The sequence below is a fragment of the Nomascus leucogenys genome, chromosome 15, assembly GCF_006542625.1.
Source record: "Nomascus leucogenys isolate Asia chromosome 15, Asia_NLE_v1, whole genome shotgun sequence".
NCBI classification, from domain to species: domain Eukaryota; kingdom Metazoa; phylum Chordata; class Mammalia; order Primates; family Hylobatidae; genus Nomascus; species Nomascus leucogenys.
In genome coordinates, this window is record NC_044395.1 from 71,468,818 (window position 1) to 71,493,637 (window position 24,820).

At 43.6% G+C, this 24,820-nt stretch overlaps 1 protein-coding gene and 1 long non-coding RNA gene across 15 annotated transcripts in view; one reads left to right on the plus strand and one right to left on the minus strand.

The window, feature by feature from the left end:
* The window catches only part of LOC115830492, a 60,189-nt gene extending 45,338 nt beyond the window's left edge, over positions 1–14,851 (plus strand). Inside the window, exons 2-3 of the long non-coding RNA XR_004026045.1 lie at positions 9,058–9,169; positions 14,610–14,851. This is a non-coding gene — a long non-coding RNA (uncharacterized LOC115830492). The remainder of the gene's footprint in view (positions 1–9,057; positions 9,170–14,609) is intronic.
* MRVI1 (murine retrovirus integration site 1 homolog) overlaps positions 1–24,820 on the minus strand; it is a 124,004-nt gene that overhangs the window by 13,404 nt on the left and 85,780 nt on the right. For 13 of the 14 annotated variants that reach the window (XM_030794749.1, XM_030794750.1, XM_030794758.1 and 10 more), the window contains 8 exons: positions 24,612–24,735; positions 21,679–21,709; positions 19,353–19,493; positions 18,060–18,191; positions 15,855–15,996; positions 9,087–9,136; positions 8,434–8,541; positions 6,487–6,551 (listed from right to left, as the gene is read on the minus strand). In XM_030794749.1, the coding sequence (XP_030650609.1) occupies positions 6,487–6,551; positions 8,434–8,541; positions 9,087–9,136; positions 15,855–15,996; positions 18,060–18,191; positions 19,353–19,493; positions 21,679–21,709; positions 24,612–24,735 (793 nt within the window). The remainder of the gene's footprint in view (positions 1–6,486; positions 6,552–8,433; positions 8,542–9,086; positions 9,137–15,854; positions 15,997–18,059; positions 18,192–19,352; positions 19,494–21,678; positions 21,710–24,611; positions 24,736–24,820) is intronic. The other variant, XM_030794748.1, reaches the window with a different exon arrangement.

Here is a 24,820-nt window from a genome sequence, read left to right on the forward strand (position 1 = left end):
ACTAACCTCAGGCCAGGCACGGTGGCTCACGCCTGTAATCCCAATACTTTGGGAGGCCGAGGCAGGTGGATCACAAGGTCAGGAGATTGAGACCATCCTGGCTAACATGGTGAAACCCCGTCTCTACTAAAAATACAAAAATTAGCCGGGTGTGGCAGCGTGCACCTGCAGTCCCAGCTGCTGGGGAGGCTGAGGCAGGAGAATGGCGTGAACCCAGGAGACGTAGCTTGCAGTGAGCTGAGATTGCACCACTGCACTCCAGCCTGGGTGACAGAGCGAGATTCTGTCTCAAAAAAAAAAAAAAAAAAAGACTAACCTCAAATGCCTTCTCCTCTGTAAAACCTTTGCTGGTGTTCTCCCCTCCCCCACACCCTCTGGTTAAAGTTGATCTCTCCTTTTTTTTTTTCCCTTGAGACAGGGTCTGACTCTGTCACTCAGGCTGGAGTACAGTGGCATGATCTCAGCTCACTGCAACCTCCACCTCCCAGGTTCAAGCGATTCTCCTGCCTCAGCCTCCCAAGTAGCTGAGATTACAGCGTGCACCATCACGCCTGGCTAATATTTGTATTTTTAGTACAAATGGGGTTTCACCATGTTGGCCAGGCTGGTCTCGAACTCCTGGCCTCAAGTGATCCACCTGCCTCGGCCTCCCAAAGTGCTGGGGTTACAGGTGTGAGCCACCACACCTGGCCCTCTCTCTCCCTTTATGCTGCCACTGTACCTCTGTGACAGCGTGACTCACAGGGAGGGCATTGATGTATGTTTTAGATACCTTCATATGACTGTAATCACAGGAAGAAGGACTGTGTTTGGGTCAAAATAGTGCCTGGCACACAGTAGGTGCCTTTAAGTGCCTGTCAAGTTGCATCGGTTTCACTATGACTTATCCAGTCCCTACCTAGGAATGTTGTAAAAGGCACAAGTCCTCTCTGTAAATGGTTATTTCCTGAGATCCCAGTGTTTGGGTTGGGCTAAAGGAATCTGTAATCATGGCTGTAAACTGGAGCTGAGCACAGCCTGTGCCCACCCTAGGGATTTCTGGCCCAAAGGCTCATGGATCTTGGCATCTGTCCCCTGCCTGAAATCCTATGTGCTTGCTTTCTGGGATGACTCATGAAAATGGGCTCATTATTCTCACACATGCACCAGGTCAAAAATGTTTGTCATTGTGCTTAGCTCTCAGTAATGTGAAGAACTAGTCAAAATATGTTTTTGGACAGGCAGGTATATTAGATTCAACTTTTCCCACGTGGTAAACAATATTTGAGAGTGGCTACTATCCTTTGTGGTGGGCATTTCTTCTTGGGCTCAGCAATGTTTCCAAGCCACTCCCACTGCATGGTTCCCTCTGACAAGCCCAGCCCAGGGAACCCAAGCTTCCTTACTCCGTGTTACTCAGTCCTAGATACCCGGGGTCCACCACAAGTTTATTGGGGTGGGTGTGGGGGGGTGGACTTACTCCAAAATACCATCAGCAAAGGGGAGTTGCTTACTGTACAAATTTAGCGTCCTGTGAAATCTTTAAGGAATTTACCCTGGGTGCTTCAAGAGTATAGAAACATGGTTATTTTTAGAGATTCAGAGTTAAAATTGCTCTGTGATACATTAACGTAATAACCCTTTTTGACACTAACCCTGTGCATCATCTACATCCTGGTTTTGCTGATCCCTCTGTGAACGGTTCCACACACACCCTGTCTTACACCCCGACTCTGTTCTCCATTCCATGCCCAGCCAGTCACCAGGCTCTTTCAAAAATAGCTCTTAAATTCATCCTCTTCTCTATGGTCACAGTGAACTTCGTTTTGTTCTTCCAGTTGGGCGGTCTATTAAAAGGGTAAGGGCATGTGCTCTGCTATCTACCAGCTGTGTAACCTCAGGCACGTGACGATTTCTCTGAACTTCAGTTTCCTTATCTATAAAACAGAGATATTAATAGTATACCTACCTCATGGAATTACTGTGAGGATTAACTGAGATTCTTAATACAAAGCAATTAGTAAAGCACTTGGCATAAAGCAAGGTGCAGTAAATAGTTAACAGTAGTTACCATTGTCATCAGTGCAGTAAATAGTTAACGGTAATTACCATTGTCATCAGTGCAGTAAATAGTTAACAGTAATTACCATTGTCATCAGTGCAGCAAATAGTTAACAATAATTACCACTGTCATCAGTGCAGTAGTCAACAGTAATTACCATTATCATCGTTATCATTATCATCATTTCTTGAATACTCCATACTTTGTCACATGGACAAAGCCTGGAATGTTGTTAACCTCCTGTTCACCTAGTTGATTATGTACCATTTAGATTTTACTTTAAAAGTAAGTTCCTAGAGGGAAACTTTTTTTTTTTTTTTGAGACAGGGTCTGGTTCTGTCGCTCAGACTCCAGGCTGCAGTGCAGTGGCGCAATCTCAGCTCACTGAAACTTCTGCCTCTGGGGGTCAAGCCATCCTCCCACCTCAGCCTCCCACGTAGCTGGGACTACAGGTGGATGCCACCATGCCTGGCTAATTTTTATATTTTTTGTAGAGATGGGGTTTCATTATATTGCCCAGGCTGGTCTCGAACTCTTGAGCTCAAGTGATCCACTCGCCTTGGCCTCCCAAAATGCTGGGATTACAGGCGTGAGCCACTGCCCGGCCAAGGGGAATCATTTTCTAAGCTCTCTCTTCCCCCCACTTCCCCACTTCCCCCAACCTTATACCAAAATTGGGTTAGGTGCTCATTTTCTGCTGCATCATTCCCTTAGCAACCTACACTTCCTTACAATCCCACTCATCGTGTTGTATTATAATAGGCTGCTTCCCATCTGTCTTTCCCGCTAGACTGTGAGCTCCTTGAGTACATTCTATGTTGTCTGGCCCTTGGTAATTAATTGCTGAAGGAATGAAAGAACAAAAGACTACAATTACATAGCCATTTCTACTTGCGGAACTGCTCCTGAGCTTTTTTTTCTCTTCATCTTCAAGACTAACTTTAAATATCACTCTCCACCCGTATGTTTAAGTCTATAGGTTTTTAGGCCCTTGATGAGTGAAGAGCAGTTCATTACGAAATGACCTTCAAGAACAAGGCTCAGCATTCTCTGAAATCTCATGGAGCAGTGTAACCAGCTCTCAAGTATTTTCCTGAGAACTAGCCGCAGGGTATTTGATCTTATCCTTTGCTTAGCCAGTGTCCTTCCTGCTTCGTCACTGTATGCTTAGGAAAGGTGAAATCATTTTAATATGAAGCTGAATACAACAATCTCTGAAGCAATGTATATTAAACTATAACACATTATTTGTCTTTCACGATATGGATAGGGCAGCTAGAATTGACTGTATTTGTGTATAGGACAGAAGATACGAATTCACTTTTACTCATATATTGTCTCATTGTTAGTCTGTTGGGAATCAAGTAAATGTTTCCAGTGTTTGTTTGTTTGTTTATTTATTTATTTGTATTTTTAGTAGAGACAGGGTTTCACCTCTTGGCCAGGCTGGTCTTGAACTCCTGACCTCGTGATCCACCTGCCTCGGTCTCCCAAACTGCTGGGATCACAGGTGTGAGCCACCATGCCTGGCCATGTTTCCAGTTTTAAATGGAAATCACTTAACATCTTTGAGAAATCCACAAGGGGAAGCTGTTGTTCATCCTGAACCCCTCTTCCTCTGAAGATGCCCTCCCCTGTTACATAACCTCCCCTCTTATATAACCATTCTTACATGGGTATATTCCCAACTGGCAAGTCAGCCCCAGCATGCTTGACTTGCCTTAATCCCCACTCTGTCCCTATCTCTCCAGGTTCTATAAACCACTGGAAAGGTGATGCCACTATTGATCGTCACCCATTGACACTCCTAACTTGGGGCTGCTGCTTATTGTCTCCAATTTTGTATCTCAGTTTCCTTACCAAGGATAATTCATGTTTTCTTTTTTTTTGTATTAGTTTATATGTATTTTAATTTAATTTAATTTAATTTTTTTTTTGTTGACAATGTAGCATAATCCGAATTTTTTTTTTTTATTATACTTTAGGTTTTAGGGTACATGTGCACAATGTGCAGGTTTGTCACATATGTATCCATGTGCCATGTTGATTTCCTGCACCCATTAACTCGTCATTTAGCATTAGGTACATCTCCTAATGCTGTCCCTCCCCCCTCCCCCAACCCCACAACAGAACAGGTTCTGAAATTGTGGCAATAATCAATAGCTTACCAACCAAAAAGAGTCCAGGACCTGATGGATTCACAGCTGAATTCTACCAGAGGTACAAGGAGGAACTGGTACCATTCCTTCTGAAACTATTCCAATCGATAGAAAAAGAGGGAATCCTCCCTAACACATTTTATGAAGCCAGCATCGTCCTGATACCAAAGCCAGGCAGAGACACAACCAAAAAAGAGAATTTTAGACCAATATCCTTGATGAACATTGATGCAAAAATCCTCAATAAAATACTGGCAAACCGAATCCAGCAGCACATCAAAAAGCTTATACACCATGATCAAGTGGGCTTCATCCCTGGGATGCAAGGCTGGTTCAACATACGCAAATCAATAAATGTAATCCAACATATAAACAGAACCGAAGACAAAAACCACATGATTATCTCAATAGATGCAGAAAAGGCCTTTGATAAAATTCAACAACCCTTCATGCTAAAAACTCTCAATAAATTAGGTATTGATGGGACGTATCTCAAAATAATAAGAGCTATGTACGACAAACCCACAGCCAATATCATACTGAATGGACAAAAACTGGAAGCATTCCCTCTGAAAACTGGCACAAGACAGGGATGCCCTCTCTCACCGCTCCTATTCAAGATAATTCATGTTTTCATGATCCCCACTGCCTTGGACAGAAGTGCTCAACTGGCCTGGCATAAGTTCTACAGAGTTCAGGCCCTCTCTGTCATGATTAGAGTCTGTTGAAGAGATCTGCCTTGAGTGGCTCTGCAGGCCTAGAATTGGGAAAGGGGCTAGAGTTGAGGGTTCTCTGAAGTAGGGATCTGTGCACCCAAAGGGAAGGTTGATAGGGAAAATTTTAGTGGGCTTCTCAGTCAGAGCATCAGGTGACCATTTCTGGAGAGATTCAGAGACCCTGGATGAGGCACTATGACTCTAGGGACTTGGTAAGTTTCTGTAAACTCAGTTACTTCCACGTGGTGGTGGTTGTGTTACCTCTTGACAATTTCCCTGTAGTGATCAAGAAAAGACAGAGAGAGAGACCCCAAGAGACCCTCTGTAATATGAAGGACCTGTGAGCTTATGGGGGTGAGGTGGCAAAGAGAAGAAATGCTAGGCAAACTTCAAGACTAACAGGGGACAAATCACTAGGTGATAAGCTGGTGGCTGTATATAATGAGAGATATAGGAAACAGGCTGAGTCTGGAGGTGGCAGCTTGTCTGTACTGAAAAGGGTCCCAACATACACGTTCCCTGCCAGATAGCAAAACTTTTCTAACAGCAAAGAAAAATGAAGGACTAAAGCTGTCTTGAGGCAAGGAAGAAGGAAGAATAACATATATGTTCTACCAAGTGAGAAAAGACACAAGGGGAAAATTCTGAGAGGCAGCAGGTGTGATCCAGATGTTTTTCAGCAAGCAAATGAAAGAATTTGAAAAGTAAGCTATAAACTCCTCTGAGTGCATAGAAACAGCCTGCCTTACTCTGGCTGAGGATTAAAAGATCTGCAAATTGCATAGATGCCTAGAAAATCACAGAAACTGCTGGCTGCTAATCCAATATGCATTTTCCTTCCTACCTCCTAACAGCAACATGATTCTGTTCAGGAATCTACTCTTTTTCATGCAGTCATTTTGCTTTATGGGAAGCTGACCCTCTCACCAACCCCAGGGAATAGTTTAACCCAATAATGACAACCCCTTTCCCAAAGTGATTCTTTTAAAAAGGTCTTCCTTCCAGATTTGTCAATGAGATAATAGAGAAGACTGGTGAAAGGCTTCTGGGTTTATTCCTAAGAAAGGAACATGGCAAGAAACAGTCCCTTTCTTCCTCTAGGTATTGTCCTGTCTGGAGGGAATGCCAGGAACTACCAGCCATCTGCCACAATCCTGATGATGAAGTTAACATACAATGTGGCCAGAGGCAAGGAAGTTGTAGACACGTTGAGCTAGAGCCCTGCTGTGCCATACCAGGAGCAGCTCTACCTCTGGACTTATTAAGTCCTACTGAGTTGGGGCTTTCTTTTATCTGTAGCCCAAAGAATCCTAACTGGCAGAGAAGGTTCCAGTCTTCTCTGGGCTCTCTAAGATTGGGTACACTTGGCCTCAGTCAGGATATCTTCCTGGTTCAAGAATTTTGCAAACAGGTTCTGAAATCTTTGTGGGTCTTAGACTCTCATTCATTTCCCTTAAAACTTAATTTGCTTTCCACTGCATTTTGGGGATGAAAATGGGAGGAAGGAAAGTAAAATGGGGGAAATTTCCTGAGAGATCCCTGAAGCAAAGAGGAAAATTGACAAACTTACTTTTCCAAAAGTGCAGGCAGTGCTGAAGTGACAGGTAAGCTGCCTTTCCCATTGGGTGATTCCGACTGAATGAAAAACAGAAGACAGAGAATTGAGGATGCGCTACAGAAGGAAGAAGCCAGAGCTGCTGGGTTTCTGATGATGCTGGGAGGGGGGCTGCTGCTTCTCCTCTTTCCTCCATGCCCCCACTTTCCAATCTTCTTCTGAGCCCAGGCCTTGGCCCTTTCCCTTGGGCCTTCCCTGTCCTCCTTTCCTCAGCATTCCTTTCCTCTAGGGCACATGAAGCTTGCTCCTTTTCCTTCGCCTCTGTTAAGTTTCCTTAAGTGAAGAGGAAAGTTTACATCTTGAGGCTCCATTCTGGAGAGGAGCCATCAGTTTTTCTCTGTCCTGTTTAGCAACTGTGACTGAACACCAGTGGGCCTCCTACAAATGCAGGTCCCAGGCTCCCTACGATAGATTCACACAAGCTCATCACTGTCCCTAGAGACACAGCTCCAGGTACAATTCTCAGGAGATGCCAATCACTACTGAAAGCTCAAACCATAAGAAATTTCTTTACAATACGTTCCCCAAGATTTCCACGTTTTTTTGTTCCAATGGATCTGGTTTCAGTAATGGTTCTCAATGTTGGCTGCACATTAGAATCACCTGGGGGAGGCTTTAGAAAAGTATTGATCCACTCCAGAATCTTGGTGTGGGGCTGGGGAAGAATGGTTTAAAAGCACCCCGTGTGGTTTTTAATCTATGGCCCTGATTGCCAGCCCCTGGTCTAAAGGAATATATATTTGGAAAATAAATTTATGCTTTTAGGCAAAGTATGGGAAACAGATCTGTTAAAATACACTAACCAGTCCTCTCCAACATCCTTAAACATTTTTTTCAGGTTGTTTTATTTTAGTGGGTAATTTGGGAATTTGGGTTGATTTCATAGATGACTGAAATGCTTGAGGCAGGAAGCAGTGAATACCACCCATTGGTATTACGTTGAGCTTGAATTTCCAATTGCTTACACGATCAGATTGTTTCCTTATAGGGTAGTGCTAGTCATAGGCAGGGGATAGAGAAACCACTGAAGAAAGAATTAGAGAGAATTAGCCAGATGCACAAAGGCCTGGGATACAGAAAATATTTTGTTATATCTAAATGTCTTTGTCTAAAAGAAATGGAAATGTATTTTTCCTGATTATTACTAATACATTCTTATTATAGAAATATAAAAAGGCATCGGGAAGAAAATAAAAATGAACTATTTTACCATTGCCTAGAGATAACCATCATTAGCTGTTTCACATATCTTCTACCAGAAATTTCTATGTCTACACACAGAAAAACACTCTTTTAAAAAGTACAAAACAGAATTATACTATTTATACACTAGGTTTTGTATATTCTATTTTACTTGCTTCTGATTCATAATAAATTATGGACAATTCTACAGAAACCCCTTATAGGGATATCCATTTGCTTAACCAATCTCTTATTAGTGAACATGGAGTTGTTTCCCACTTTTCATTGTTATGAACAATGCTACAATGAACTGAGGCAGGAGAACAATGGGTTGAAGAACTCAGGCTCCGGAATCAGAGAACCTAGGGTTCAAAGCTGTTTTACCAGCTATCACACATTACAAACTTCAGCTACTTAAGCCCACTGCAGAGTAGAAAAAAATTGTAACCACCTTGGCGGATTGTGGTGTAAGCGCAAAGAGTTATCATTTGCAAAGAACGCTGAGCTGCCAACACCATGCTAAGGGCACTGGGACTTCCCAGAGTAGTAGAACACATGCAGCCCGGTCTATATTGAGTTTTTGAGCCTACCACTCAGATTCTATTCTGGAAATTTCCTCTCCTTGTTGACCCTGCCCCCATTTGGTCACCCCCCTAGGACAGTATGAAGGAAAGGTTATTCTACTATTCTGTGCTGGGAGGCAGGCATCATCATACTTACCAAGACTGGTAAGGAGGGAATGGGCGATGAGCTGGGAGTTTGGCCAGGCAGATTCAGGGCATTAAACTTAGGAACCACGGCAACGCTGACCCTCCGGCGAGGCATATTCTGTGGGAAGAGAAGTGACCAGGCTCACTGTCTTGGAGGTAGCAATAGCCATAGTTCAGAAGGGCTTGGAAAAAGCCTACTAATTTCTAATGCTGTAATGGCATTCACTGGATATTTTGGTTTTGCAGTAGCAATGATGGAATTGGTGTGGAGAGAGTGGCCAAAGTTGACCCAAATTTTCTGTTGGTGGTGAGTGAATGTTCAATCTGTTCTGTTTTAGCTTATGAGATCTTGGAGATACAGAATGGAAATGACCCCACAGCCTCTGGGTAACACCCTGGAGACTGTATTAAAGCTGCCTGTAGCAATATGAAGGCTTATGATCATTTCGTGTTCATTTAAGGGATGTATACATAGTTAAGGAAACCATGAGCAAGAAAGGTAAGATGTCAGAGGCTAAACTTGAGAGTGTGAGAAGCCGAGTAGAAACTCTGTTCAGAGATTCTCTGGCATCCATGGATCCCAGAATGAATGACTGTTTGGGTGACCATGGAAACTTCTGTCATACTCTTCCAGGAGCCCTGGTATTCCTTGAACATGCATACCTTTCCCAGCGTGAGGGACATGGACCGTGCCGTGCGAGGGACCCCATCTTCTGCAGCAAGAGGGAGCAGAGAAGAGAACACAGGTAAGTTTCAGGCTAGGCACCAGCAGGAAACAGAAACTCGGCTATGGTATCCATGGGCCAGAACTGGCCCTCAAGGGATAGCCCAAGGGTCTGGGTGTTAGGGACACTGAGTTTGGCACTTCATCCTTTGAGATGGGGCTGCAGAGTGGGGGCTTTTTTGGGACAAAATCTTTATCCTAACTCCACTTCTCACTATAGGAAGCCCCAGTCTTGGACCTCTGATCTTTATCTGACCCCATTAAACATGCTCTGCATAACACCCTAGATAGTGTATGAAAACTACTCAGCAACACCAAGACTTATTGGGTTATTTCATGCTCATTCAAGGATGTACGGTCAGAGAAACTATGAGCAAGGAAGGTGTGGTACCAGTAAATAATGAAAACTTGCAAACAGAAGTAGTTTCAATATATTACCTACCAAATGACTCAGAACAAAGGAAGCTACCACCCCAGGATTTTCTTCTCCTTACTACATACATTAAGTGATATAACTCACTTAGTATGTTTAGCTTCATACCTGGATAATACTACCACCAGGAAACACCTAAGTATGCATAGAGAAAGGTATTTGCTAGCTCAATTCAATTTGATTCAGTTTGACCAACATTATTTAGCCTGCATATCTCTCTCTTTCATATCCATATATTTTTGGTGAGTCTCTTGAAAAGCACATAGCTGTATGTTTTTCTTCCAAAACAATATATATATATATATATTTTTTGAGACAGAGTCTCACTCTGTCACGTAGGCTGGAGTGCAGTGGGATGATCTTGGCTCACTGCAACCTCCGGCTCCTGGGTTCATGTGATTCTCGTGCCTCAGCCTCCCAAGTAGCTGGGATTACAGATGTGTGCCACCACGCCTGGCTAATTTTTGTGTTTTTAGTAGAAACAGAGTTTTGCCATGTTGGCCAGGCTGGTCTCCAACTCCTGAGCTTAAAGTATCTACCTGCCTCAGCCGCCCAAAGGGCTAGAATTACAAGCATGAGCCACCACACCTGGCCTGTTTTTTTCATAATCTAATCTGAGATTCTGTTAACCAATAGATTTATACTAGTTATAGTTCTTGTGATTAACATATTTGTATTTATTTCTACCATGTAATTTTACATTTTCTATTTATTTTGTTTATTCGTTGACTTTTTCTACCACTCCTCCCACCCTACACATTTGTTTGGAAATTATACATTCTATTTTTAACCTTTAGCATGTCCTCTTAACTTTTGAACATATTGACTTTAAATTTAAAATTAAAGAAGATCTCTATTCTTTTCTTGAATAAACCTTAAAATAATAACCCTCCCTCTTAATTATATAGCTTTCCAGTATTTTTATTTCACCTTGAGTTTGTATTCTTAAATAATTCATTATGTTTGTTGGTTTCTATAGAGAGTGCTTATTTAGATTTACCCACGTTTACAAATGTCTTTGTTGACTATTCCTTCTTGTATCCTACTTGTTTCTTTTGAGCTCAAATTTTTTTAACTTTTATTTTAGGTTCAGGGTACATGTGCAGGTGCATTACATAAACTTGTCATGAGGATTTGTTGTACAGATTATTTTGTCACCCAGGTACTAAGCCTAGTAGACAGTATTTGTTTTTTCTGCTCCTCTCCCTCTTCCTACTTTCCACCCTCATGTAGGCGCTCGTACCTGTTGTTCCCTTATTTGTGGCCATATGTACTCAATGTCTAGCTCCCAATTCTTAGTGAGAACATGCAGTATTTGGTTTTCTGTTCCTGTGTTAGTTTGCTAAGGATAAGGACCTCCAGCTCCACCCATGTTCCTGCAAAAGAGGTGATCTCATTCTTTTTTATGGCTGCATAGTATTCCATGGTGTATATGTACCACATTTTTCTTTATCCAATCTGTCATTGATGGGCATTTAGGTTGATTCCATGTCTTTGCTATTGTGAAAAGTGCTGCAGTGAACATTTGTGAGCATGTGTTTGAGTTCAATTTCAATCTTCCTTAGGTATATCCTCTAGTTGTTCTTTCAGCGAGGGTCTATGAGAAGTAAACTTTCTCAATTGTCTGCAAATGATCTTTACCAAGCCCTCAATCTTGCATGGTATCTTAGCCATCCGTATTATCTCTAGGTTGAAAATTATTTTCTCTTAGTTCTTTTAGGAGATTAATCCATTGCCACCTTCTATTATTGCCATTGAGAATTGTCATTCTTTTGTAAATAATCTTCTCTCTTTGATGACTTTTAAGATCTTCCCTTTGTCTTTACTGTTCTACAGTTTCTCTTTGGTGTGTTTTTATTTCTCCTGCTTGGAATTTACTGTATTTTCTGAATCCAATGATTGATGACTTTCCTTAGTTCTAGAAAATCCTCAGCCATTCTTTCTTGGAATATTTTCTCTCCTTGGTTTTCCCCTTAAGGATGGCCTAATAAATGTATTTGGGACTTTCTCATTCTACATTCTATATCTCATATCTCAATGCTTCTTTCATAATTTTAATCAATTTATTTCTCTGAACTGTACATTGGGTAACTTCCTCAAACCTATCTTCTAGTTAACTAATTTTTCTTCAACTGTGCCCAATTTGATTTAAATGTTATAATCAACCAGGATAAGCTAGGTTATACTAGTTTAATAGCATAGCAATAATAAGCAACTCCAAAGTATTAGTGGCTGATAATAAGGAAGATGTGATTTGCTTATGCTACATGCCCATTTACTTCTGAGTCTGCAGCAGGTTTGGTTCTGTGTTTCCTCACTCTGGACTCAGCCTAATACTGGCCTTCTAGTATTCTGGAGCACTGATGGTTATCATGTTAGGAGGAAGAAACAGGGCAAATTGCATACTAGTTCTTAAAGGCCTAGGTTCAGATGTGACACGTCCTTCTACTCACATTTCATTCACCAAAGCAAATCCCATGGCCTTGCCTTGTGACTTCAAAGGGATGGGTAAATGTGCCCAGAAGAAGGAGATCTGGAATAATGAAGAATAGCCTCAAATATAGTAACTACCACACCTAAACTCTTGAGTTTTTAATTTCCATGACTTTATTCCTCATTTTGAGGAGTTCTATTTTATTCTTTGATAATTGTATTCTTTTACTCTGTTTTTGATCCATTCTTTTATGTCTCCAATAATTTTTGTTTAAGTTAGAGACAGGGTCTCACTCTGTCATCCAGGATGAAGTGCAGTGGCATGATCACAGCTCACTGAAGGCTTGACTTCCTGAGGTCAAGCAATCCTCCCACCTTAGCCTCCTGAGAAACTAGAACTATAGGTGCCCACCACCACATCCAACTAATTGTTTTTTATTTTTATTTTTTGTAGAGACAGGGTCTCACTTTGTTGCCCAGGCTGGTCTCAACCTCCTGGCCTCAAGCGATCCTTTCACCTTGGCCTCCCAAAGTGTTAGGATTACAGACGTGAGCCACTGTACCCAGCTACCTCTAACGATTTTAAGCTTATCTTTAAAAAAATTTATCAGATCATTTTATTTTCCAAGGTTCTCAGGATATAATCCTATTGTTTGGTGTACCTGATGATTTTTGTTCATGATGAATTGTTTTCTTGCATATTTTATAAGTTGTGAAGTCATCTTCAGTGAGGCTTTATTAGAGGAATCCTGTGTGTCCAGGTGCAGCATCTGTCTCTCCAGAGTGCTTTCCTGCTTATTTCTAACATATCTTAGAGGCACCATCTTGCTGTTCTTTTCAAATCCTCTGCATATTGCATCATCACTGCTGTCACTTTGTGAGCACGTACTTTTCCTATGAGGAAGGAAAAAGTGTTTTTTCCTACTACAGTCCAGGGTGAAACAAATTTCCTTGTTTCTCTGCTGGTTGGTGATTATTATTTTTCCTTATCCAAATTCCATCTGAGGATATAGTCCTTGGAGAGCCTTAACTTTCTGTGGGAATCTGTGTCAACTCTCTACCATAGGTGTTCCAGGCCTTGTCTCAGATCACAGGCAAGTGCAAAAGCTCAGCTCCCAGATAACCGAGGCTGCCACTTGTCCCTAAAGAAGCTGCAGGGTCAGCTTGGTTTCAGTTCTCTTTTCTTTTCTTGTATCTGAGTATTTCAATTTCTTTTCTTGTGGATTCAGCTATTTAGACAAAGGTTTGCTTTATTTTGTCCAGCAGAAATTTCTAAGTGCTTGTGGTCAAAAGATTTTCAAGTTTTCCAGTCAGCCAAAATAGCAGAACCAGAAAATATTCTTTACATGTGAAGAGTTCATATAAATTAGTAAACTACCAAGCTTACAAGTGGCAAAGGTCATAAATACAGAATTTTTAAAAGTAGAAATACAAATGTTCCATAAACATTTGGAAAGGCGAGAAATACAATTAAAACAATAAGACACAATTTTGGCCTATCGAAATCATGGATATTTACAAAAAGAAAGAACAAGAATGGTGCCAATGGCACAGTGAATTGAGTATTGTAACCCATTCAGTAAAAACATAAATGGGTTATTTGAAAATAATTTGCTTTAAGAGCCTTAAAAAATTTCTTTCCCCTGAGCTAGTATTTTTACTTCTAGAAATCTACATTAAGGAAATAATGCAAAATGCAGACAATTGGGAAATTTCATATTCAGAAAGAAACATGTTATTTTAAAAAATGTATATCACCTTCCTTGAAATCAGGGATATTTTATTTACTGTAGTCTTCAAAACCCCAGGCATAGACAAAGATTGCAGAGGTTGTGTAAAGGCTTAAGATGCAAACACTAGTAGGGAATAGTCATAGAGTATCTTATGGAAACACTTGCTGAGTGGTTACGGCCCCTCTGCCTAGCCCAAGATGAGGTATAGCTTGGAAGAACAACTGGAGTGGAAACAAATATCAGAAAAACATGTACAGCTATCATTGACCTTTCTTATGGTAAGCGTTTTCTCATCCTCCTAGACTGAACGTGGGACTCTGTGGTGTGTTCTCCTTGGAAGTCTGCTTTCTTCTGTCATAGCACTGGCTACATACACTGCCTTGACTTCCCAAAGGTTGGGAGCTCCTTTGGGTCTGTGACTGTGTGCCCTTTACCTCTATATTCCAGTATTATATAGGGCGAACCAAAGGTACTCAATAAATGTCTGTAGAATAAATGAATGAGACTCACGGGTAACTGCTCATCCTATAAATCTTAGGTAAGGTGGTTTGCAGGAGGCCTTGTGCAGCAATAAATGCAGGAGTCCATGCATTAGAATTCCTTTGGTGGCAACTTCCCCAGCTTCCAACACTGACGGAAAATGGTTAGAGGCCCAGGTGCATGTGGGTCAGGAGCCTTGCTGACAGATCCGAAGCAGACAGTCTGGAGCATGTGTGCATGCTGCCTTTGGACTCTGGGATGTGTCACTGATATTCTCCAGGAAACTTGTGAAACCTCCTGTTTATAAAGGTTTCTCCATCTGTTATACTTTCTGTACTTTCCCTTCTGCAGCTCTTGGTAACACGGATGTTTGCATTCCACAGGGATTCCTGTTGCTAAAAGGTCTGTTTTCTCCTGCTAGCCACCCTCATCAGCCAGAGTCCAAACCCTGACAGTGCCCATGGAGAGATCTGGTCCAAGGCACCAACCTCTTCCTGCTGGACTGAGAAAGAGCCTCCTACTGTGTCTCTCTTTACCTCAGCTTTTGCACACCTCCAATATATTGTCCACTGAAGTCAGAATAATCTAAAAATAAAGCCTGATTACATCATGTGGTATAAACTTACCAATGACTCCCCATTGCCTAGAGGCTTAAATTGCTAGCATGGCCTGGCGTGTGGCCCTGGTCAACCAAGTCTCACCTTCAACCTGTCACTACCACACCCTGACACTGCCACTATGGCAAACTGTTTGTTTCATCTTCTTTTCACCCCCAACCTCCACTCCTTTGTCCGTGCTGGTTTCTCTACTTGGGATGTATCTTCCTCTATTGACTGGAGAACTCCTATTTTTGCTTTAAAACACGAACAAGATACCATCCCTCTTTGAAGGCTTCTTTGTCTCCCTTCAAGCAGAATCAGGTGGGCCCTCCTCTGTGCTCCTATAGCAATTCGTATGGAACTTCTAAACAAGAGTATTTATTTGAAACTTCTGTCTTACCCATGAGTCTGCTGTTTTTCTCTGTAATATCTCCTTCAGCCAGACTCTCACTCCACCCTAACTGCCCAGGTTTCACCCCTCACCTGGACTGTTGCAAGAACATCTTCATGGGGTTTTCTATCCCTGCTTTGTCCCAGTAATGTAATTGCCACACCACAGTTAAAGGGAATCTTCTTAAACTACATATATGATCAAGTCATTTTCTTGATTAAAATCATTGGCTGGATCCCTAATGCTTTCCAGAATAAAGCCCAAATTCCTTAGCATGTGCTGCCTAAAAGAGGGTCCCAAAGCACACAGACTTACAGGGTCTAGGGTCACTCTCAGACCCTATAAGTCAGTCCAAGAGCTCTTGTAGCCCATGGGCTTTGTATCCATGGTCAGCCACTGTGATTTATTGCTTTGGGAGTTAGGAAGTCACTTTGGGAAGGCTCATGTTTTCTGGTTCCAGACTGCCCTGCCAGGCCCACTGAAGCAGCTGCTGGGAGGCCCCTGTGGGCAGCACTGGACAGGAGTGCTGCTCAACTGGAAATAAGTCCTGGGGCTGCTCTGACAGCTCTAATCCTAGCCAAGAGCTCTTGGAAGTCCACCTTGTAGGGCCAAGATGGGGCAGAAGCCTAGGTCCTTACCAGAGGGGCCACAGCTGCGGCTTGAATTCTGATTTGCAAGCTTTTTAAACTCCATGAGCTCTGCATGGTCCTTCTCATACGTCCTCTTTAGATTCTCCACATACTGCATCATCACTTCTGTTGCTTTCGACATGCGCTTTTCCTGCAGGGAAGGAGCGCATGAGTGCATGAGGCCATTGGAGGAAAGGCTCCGTTGGCACTTATTTGCTCTGAGCTAGGGTCTGGGCTAGGAGAATCAAAAGGGCACAGGGACAAGACTCTGCCCTCTGAAGAGTTTGCTGTCTGCCATGTGAGCTGAGAGGTGGACTCAGCACCTGTGCTTAGGGAGAATGAGAAAAGCACAGCCACCACACTGCAGGAGATGAGAGGCAGAGGAGAGTTGTTTCTGCTTGCAGAGAACGGGTCGGGGGAGGCTTCATGGAGATGGAAAGAAGTGGATGTAGGATGTGAGCAGCATCTGGGCCCATAGACAAGGGCAGGAGGGACACAGCATTCAGGCCAGGGAACTCCAAGAGGAGTCTAGAGGCAGGGAAGCACAGGGCTTACATGTAGATGAGGTTTTATCCTCTGAATAAGAGTCCTCTGGAGAGCGAAGAAAGGCACGACGAAAAATTATGCTGGGACAATCGACATAAACCAGGGCTGTCCAGAAAGCCCAGACACTACAGGTCCTCCTACCTATGTAGGAATCAGCAAGCAGTTGGGTCTATTTGTAAGTCTGGGTTGTGAAGGACCTTGAATGCTAGACAAAGAAATTTGAACTTATTCTGAAGGAAAAGGGAAGCCATTGAATATCTCCCTTAAAGTAAGAGAGTAGCATAATCAGGTCACAGGTAGAGATGGGACTCAAGGGAGTGAGACTGATGGCAGTGAGAGCAGCAGGGAAAAACAGGATGAAGCCTGACCTGGCCCAGTGGAGCCAGAGAGGAAGGCAAAGACTGAGGCATAGAAGCCAAGACGAGAGAGCCATTTGGAGAAGGGAGCAGATGGCGTGAGTGACAGGTGGGCTGAGGCACATGTTTGGGAAGCCTGCACACAATGAGAACAATTTCTCTCTGCTCATACCCCAGTTAGATCCCTCAGAGGATCTAGCTCAGGCCCTGCCTGGCCACAGAGGGACACACCCAGTGGCTTCGCAGGAACAGGTCCCACAGCCATGCGTGGCTGAGACCAGCTACTTCCCTAGAGTCCTCCTGTGTTGCTGCTCCCAGCTGGAGTGACTTCCTGGGCACCACTGCTGAGTCAGATGTCCTTGTCCTGAAGGACACAGGGTGGGACGGCCCAGCGACAGGTCCTTCTTTTATTTAATAGGAACTGCTCAGGGCTGCACCACCCCAGGAACCTCCTCTCATGTAACCAGAGCAGCAGGACATAGATTCATGTCATAGCAACATAATAACAACATCCAAATGCTTTACAAGTACGGCAGCAACCCTCTATGGCAGATACTGTGACCATCCTCATTTTATACTTGAAAAGACTGAAGCAGTGAAACTTCTGTAAGCGGCCCAAGGTCACACAGCGAATGAAGGGTGGAGCCAGGATTAGAACTCGGGCAGTGTGCTCCTGCTACAACATGGGGGGCCAGGGTGGGGCTCTGTGTGCTTCAGGACTTCAAAGTGGCCGAGAGAGAGCCAGACCTGGGCCTGTGCCCCGCTTCGCCACTCACTAGGGCTTTTACTTTCTGAGACTCTGCATCTTCATTTGGGAAACAGGATATTTATAGGGTTGCTGGGTGGATTTAATGAGACAAAGCAGGTTTTCCTAAAGCATGTTTTGTCAAATACTAGCTCCATGGGAGTTGAATAGGTATTTTTTGAGAAAAATAAAATGGAGGGCTGTGGGGGGAATTCTTCAGTTAAATACATTTGGGAACTACGTAGGTAAAGTGAACCGCCTTCTCCACCATAGGAGTTATCAAAGCCTTGATTAGGCCAATGTGTTAGAAATTTCCAAGAAAGAAAGAGAGTATGCAGTAGTCCCCAAACTCGTGCGTCCACAGAAACCATTTTCCACAAAGCACCTTGAGCGTTCAGTGATCTGCCAAAAATACTCTGAATAATACTGCAATGATGTACATAGGATGTACATAGGATGCCTGGCCCAGAGGAAGCCACCTCTAAGTGGTATCTGTAGTTGCCGCTGCTCGGGTGATTCCACATAGGTGGAACAGAGTTGGCAAGACTGGGGGCTGGAGAGACTTACCTGGCGGACGGCGCCCACCACCTCAGCTCGGCTGGAGAGGCGGGCAGCCAGGCGGTGCAGGACAGCGATGTCCTCCAGCAACTTCTGGTAGGTCTCCCGGTGCTCACAGTGGTGCCAGAGTGAAGCTGAGGACTGAACAGGAGTAGGAGCATCACCTGGGGTCCTCAAATAATGTTATGGACTAAATCAGCAGTCCCCAACCTTTTCGGCCTCAGGGACTGGTTTCATGGATGACAATTTTTCCACAAATCTGGTGGGGGCGATGGTTTGGGGATGAAACTGTTCCACCTCTGATCATTAGATTCTTATAAGGAGGGTACAACCTAGATCCTTCGCATGCACAGTTTACAATAGGGTTCGTGACCCTGTGGGAATCGAATGCTGCTGCTGATCTGACAGGCGGCAGAGCTCAGGAGGTCATTCTTTCAGGCAGCTCACCTCCTACTGTGCAGCCTGATTCCTAACAGGCCATGGTTTGGTACTGGTTTGCGGCCTGGCCCAGGGGTTGGGGACCACAGGACTAAATATCTGTGCCCCCCCACAAAGTCATCTGCTGACTTTTGGGGGGACATATCCTAATTCCTCAATGTGATAGTGAAGTGGGGCCTGGGTGAGGTGATTAGGTGAGGAGAGTGGAACCCCCAAGAATGGAATTAGTGCTCTTATAAAAGGGACCCCAGAGAGTTCTGTTCTCTTTCCACCATGTAAGATATAATGGAAAGGTGGTAGTCTGCAAGCCAGAGATGGCCCTCACCAGAACCCGACTGTGCTGGTGCCCTGATCTTGGACTTCCAGCCTCCAGAACTATGAGAAATAAATGTTTGCCATTTAAGCCACCCAGTCTATGGCCCTTTGTTACAGCAACTCAAACTGACTAAGACACATACCAAGCCTAGACTGAGCTCTCATGAAACCAGCTTTGGGCCCCATCCAGGCTGAGAGAAGTGGCCTCTGTGGGGCCTGAGCCACAGTTTCTTCTGGTGCTTGGAGAAGCCCAATGTGTACACGCTATCCCTGGCAGCCTGAAAGGAGGAGTCACACCCAGGCCACCCTGCCCCCTTCTGAGAAGCTCCCAAGGCTTTGGAGGACCTGCCCACAGCCCTGAGGGAACCAGGCCTTTGGGATCTCTGCCTCAGTTCCCCCCAGCTCTCTGAGGAACACTCTGTCAGAGTCTTGGCTCAATTTTTCACTTCAGGAGACTATACTTGGTACCTGAGAGAAGCATGACACCCTGTATGGCCCTTGGGGACAGTCCCGGCTCCAGGGACTCCTCACATCAGGCTCCACAATTACCGTAATGGAAGCTTTGAAGTTTTCCAGCTCCTTCTCAGTGTTCTCCTCTGTCAGGTTGCGTTCCCTTTCAGCCTGGTTAATTCTAGATTCCAGAGTGTAGCTGTCATTTCTAAAGGCCAAGGACAGTTGTACAAACACGTTCTGTTGGGAACAAGAGGGTGAGAGAGGTGCTAGGAGGAGTTATTGCAGAGACTGCAGGTGTGTTCCTTGTACAAGCATTTTGCAACAGCCCCTGGAACCAGCTGCCAAAGCAGCCATGTGCAAATGAAATGCTCACTTCACAGGAAACCACAAAAAAGATGGTAAAGCAGTAACCCAAGGTCCATGCTAGGCCCTTCTCAGAACCAGAGGTCCAAATGTATTCTACCAAAAAATAAGAAGAGAATAACACTTTGCTTTTCCCTGAATTTTAAGAAAATAACATCCTGTATCTGGGTTTAGATAAACTCAGGCCAGTACAGCTAATTGTGTAAGCATCTGGATTTATGCTGGGATTTATTACATGAGGGGTTTTGGAGATTTTGCATGAAAATACTGTATTGAAAGAAACTCCATGTGAGATTTAAGCATTGTTGACTTAAAGCAAACTTCAATCAGCACCTAGCCTGAGTATTCCAAATCCTGTATCGATAGAAGCTTTAAGTAGCTGCCAGGAGATTAAATAAGGCCAGGTATGATTCTGTTCTGTTAAGCTTTCTGGAATAAATAAATATTTCATGCCAAAATTGCAGCCCGCATGAACAGGCTTTGAAAAGATAGTATTGGTCATACATGGAATTCCCAGAATAGTAGGAAACTACCAGGGAGAAGAAATAGACAGATGGACCTCACTCAGGAAGGAAGCAATGGTCTTCAATTTTACAGCCATCATCTGCCCTGAGTGGTAGCAGATTTATACCCTGCAGGGTTAGTAACCACAGGGGCTTCTGAAGTTCATGTAACATGGCCCATGGAAGGCAACCATCTCCAGAAGAACTGAAGGCACAGAATTGACCCAATGATGATGATGATGGCAATATTGAAAACTACTCCTTATTGAGCATCTACTATATGCCAGCACTGCTTTTCATTCTACAAATTCATGTAATCTCACAGTAACCCTCTGGGGTGGGAACTGTTATACCTGTTTATAGGTAAAGAGGCCAAGACCAGAATGGTCATTAATTTGTTTAAGGTGACACAGGGAGTAACGGAGCTGAGATTTAACCCCAGACTGTCTGATTTGAAAGTCTGTTTTATTTCCACCATGCTGAGAGCTGTGTCCACATACATCTGCGGTCAGCATTTGGACATTAAACAAACCGCCCATGGCCCATCTTCACAAATGTCAGTGGGTAAGCTTCGAGCTCACAGCCCAGTCATAGAAATTTTCTGCCTTATCCAGCCTTGGTCAAGTCTATGAATAATGCACAATGCTTAATTTTCTATACCTTGATTATCCCCTCAACAGCAGTGTGACATAACGAGTTCTGAATTCAGTGAGAACACTTGGATCTAGGTCTTGGTTTTGCCAACTACAGTATCTAGAAACTTGGTGGGGTTATTTACTCACTCAGTTTTCTCCTTTGTGCTGATTCCTGCTCCACCTGCTTTTCAGAGCTGCTGGTAGGATCAGCTGAAAGGATGGCTATGCGTGTGTTATAGACTGCAAGTGCAATGCCTGTTGCAAGTTATTGATACTATCTGTGGTAGATACTTCATACTGTCTGTCTTCCTCTACTTATCTGGTCCACATCAGCAGTTCTCACTGTCTCACCTCTGATAAGTTCTCTTTGTCCACCATAGAATGAAATGCAGATTCCCCTCAGCTCACTCACAACCCTGCTGGGACAAGGAGGCCCCAGTGAGGAATCGGGGAAGGCCGGATTGCTGACAGCACAGCTTCCTGGCTCCGCTGAGCTGGCATTCTTGTAGCTGAAACTCTGAGGAGGCCAGCCTCCTTTCCCACTAAACTAAAGCTTAGAACTTGAAATCTGACCATTTTTCAGTAATTTTGAAATAAATGTGATTCAATTCTGCAGCCTCCCAGCTGGTTTTGTGTATCTAAGTCGTACATTTAAAGAATATAAACAATCCTTACAGGAATGTAAAATTTCCAACTACCTTCTCCCCTTTGCCCAAATTTGTCAAAATCTTCCATGAATGGATGTGGGAATGGGGATCTCATGATTCAAGAGGGCTGGTCATGAATGTTCATATTACCCCACAGTCACTCTTTCTCATTTTTGTCTAAAAATGTCAGAGCTAGAGTCTGGAGGAAGAAATGTTTTGAATAAACGCAATCAAGCACAGGCACTAAATTTCATAACACACTTGAGTCACTTACCTCAACTTCCTTTTCAGTGAGTGGAGGGGCACTGTGAAAAAGAAAATACACAATTGAACTTTATGCAACCTAGTCAACAGACCCAAAGGTGACTCTGAATGACCAGTAGACCATGTGTTTCCAGGGGTGGAGTAAGTTGTGTTGGTGAGAAGGAAAAGATGCAATGTCCCCTTGCCTGTGCTCTGTCACCTGTGAGATACTGACTCTTACGGTGCCACGACTATCTCTGTGACTTTGGACAAGTTATTTAATCTCTCTAAGCCCCGGCTTGCTCATCTGCAAAATGGGAATCACATCACCTACCTTGCAGAGGTATTATAAGCACTATATGTACTCATGTATGTATGTATATGTGTTTGTATGCATAAATACATGGCATCCACACTCAGTGGGCTCTCAGGAAATGTGACCTTGAACTCATAGCCTTGCTGTGAGAAATAAGAAAATGCATGTGATAAGGACTTTATAACTCATACACATCTAAGTTGCCATTATAATTGTTCTGGGGATATCCACCCAGGTCTGCAAAGCCTCACCCTCCTCTGTCTCTGAGGGCTGTGACAAAGGTGCATGCGGGCCAGAGAATAAATGGTAGGAGAGAGTGACCAGGGTTCTTCTCCACAGTAAGAACTTCTGATGGCTAGAATCACAGAGTGGCAGGAAAGCCCCAGCCGACACAGAGGCATCTTTTTGAGCAGCTCCTCGTCTGTGGCGTTCCCACAGCCAGGGCTCTCATAGGCAGCCCCTGCATCTGCACGTCCACTCGATGCTGCTGCTGCTGCTGCTCTTGCTGGTAACTAAAGCTGGCCCCATCTGAAGCCCAGACAATGTAAATAATGCACAGGCCCTTTCCTGTGCTGGGGCGGGGAGGCCTGGGAGGGGTCCTACCAGCGTCACAGAACTTGGCAACAGAGCATGCCATCGATAAGCTTCTCAGGAAACACAGCTTCCTCTCTTGAACGGGTGTGAAGGGACCCCAGGAGCAAAGGTAGGGGTCAGCCATCTCTGCAGGGGGCTGGTTCTCACCCCTAAGGAATGATATGAGTGCCTTCCTGTCAGGATGAGGTGATAAGACCCCATGGCCATGAAGTCAGCAGAGTCCAGAACACGGGACAAACAGCTGCAGGGATGTTTGACACTTACAGTCCTTGTCACAGCCCCACCCATCAGGCCCTTGCCTTAACATACATATGATTTAAATGATTTGGCAAAACTTGCCAAGTTTGTTTCTGACTCCTGGGTTTGTTGGGATATTATGCGAAATGTACATATTTTCATAAATTATAAACCATTTTTCTATTTCAATGACTCAGATTCTGCTTTTTGCTATAGAACACACCCACCTTATTTTTATTTATTTATTTTTGGGGACAGGGTCTCGCTTTGCTGCCCAGGCTGGAGTGCAGTGGCAGGATCACTGCAGAGGTGGCTTACTGCAGCCTTGAACTCCTGGGTTCAAGCAATCCTCCTGCCTCAGCCACCAGAGTAGCTGGGACTATGGGTGCATGCCACTATACCTGGTTAATTTTATTTTTTTATTTTTGTAGAAACAGAGTTTCACTCTGTTGTCCAGGCTGGTCTTAAACTCTTGGCCTCAAGTGATCCTCTTGCCTTGAGCCTACGAAGTGCTGGGATTACAGGTGTGTGAGCTACCACACCCAGTTAGAACGTACCCACCTTAAAAAAAAAGTGGGGGTCTGGGGGGAAACTCTGAGGACTCAGAGAAGCATGATTTAGGCAGAGAAGCCACATGGTATGTCTGGTGTCTGATGCAGATAATTGTGCCTTATAAATGGGCAAAGGTACCCGGGGGCAGAGCTGTGAGCCTCTAAAAGTTGTGACCATTTGTATATCTTCTCTGAAGAAATGTCTATTTAAATCCTTTCCCCATTTTGAAAAATTGGTTATTTATCTTTTTATTGAGTTGTAAGACTTCTTTATATGCTCTAGAAACAAGTTCCTTTTCAGATAAGTGATTTGCAAATATTACATTCTGTGGGTTGCCTTTCTTTCACTTTCTTGACATTGTTTGCAGCACAGAAGTTTTTATTTTGAGGAAGTACTATTTATTTTTAAAATCTTGTCTCTTGTGTTTTTGGTGCCGTATCTAAAAAACCCAAAGACATGAAGACTTACTTATATTTTTTCTTTGAAGAGTCTTACAGTGTTCTCTCTGACATTTAGGTCTATGATCCATTATGAGTTAATTTGTGTGTTTTGTGTGAGGTAGGGGTCCAATTTCACTCTTTTGTATGTGGCTATCCAGTTGTCCCAGCACTGTTTGTTAAAATTATGATTTTTTTTCCTCTGTAAATCTTACCAAAACCCTTGCATGAATGGCTTTTTGTCATTTGTCATTTGCATGTCTCAAATTATTACTTTATCACAAACTTGACCTCCTACCCAATGCCCCACTCTCATGTCATTCTCTAGATGTGCCCTATTTTATGGTCTTTCTACCAACTTTACTCTTTCAAATCATTCATTTGGTTACTTAAATGTTATTTGTGCTTTGGGAGGCTGAGGTAGAAGGATCACTTGAGGCCAGGAGTTCAAGATTATCTTGGGCAACATAGCAAGACCCTATCTCTACAAAAAAATTTGAAAACTTAACTAGTCATGGGTAAATGGTGCATCTGGGATTGAAACCCAGGTCTCCTGGCTCAAAGCCCATTCTCTGCTGCCGTGAGCTTCTGGTGACCCTTATGCCTTCATGAACTATGCTCACCTAAGAACCCCACCTGGTCTTTGAGTTGAAAACACCCAGCCTGGCCTTTCATTATTCTTTTTGTTTTGAATGCATTATCCCTATCTAGACAATTCGGCCCTTCTGGGTTCAAGAATTAAGACTGGTGTTCCTCTGTGCCCTACCTAGAATCCAATGCAGGGGCCACTCGGTACAGGGTCTTCTGTAACCCACATCCTGATTTTACCTTCCAGGGAGACTCTTGTGGACCCGCAGTTTGCGCAGCAGCACATCAGAAATATTAGGCATGACATCTAAGCCACTCTTTGACTCTTCTTCCTCAATAGCTGGGGAGAGTTCAGAAGGAAGCCCTGAAAAAAAAGTGCTTACTTATAAAGCGTCTCTGAAATAACAGTAGTACTGTTGGCAGCTAGCTTCAGGGGGCAAGGAAGAGCT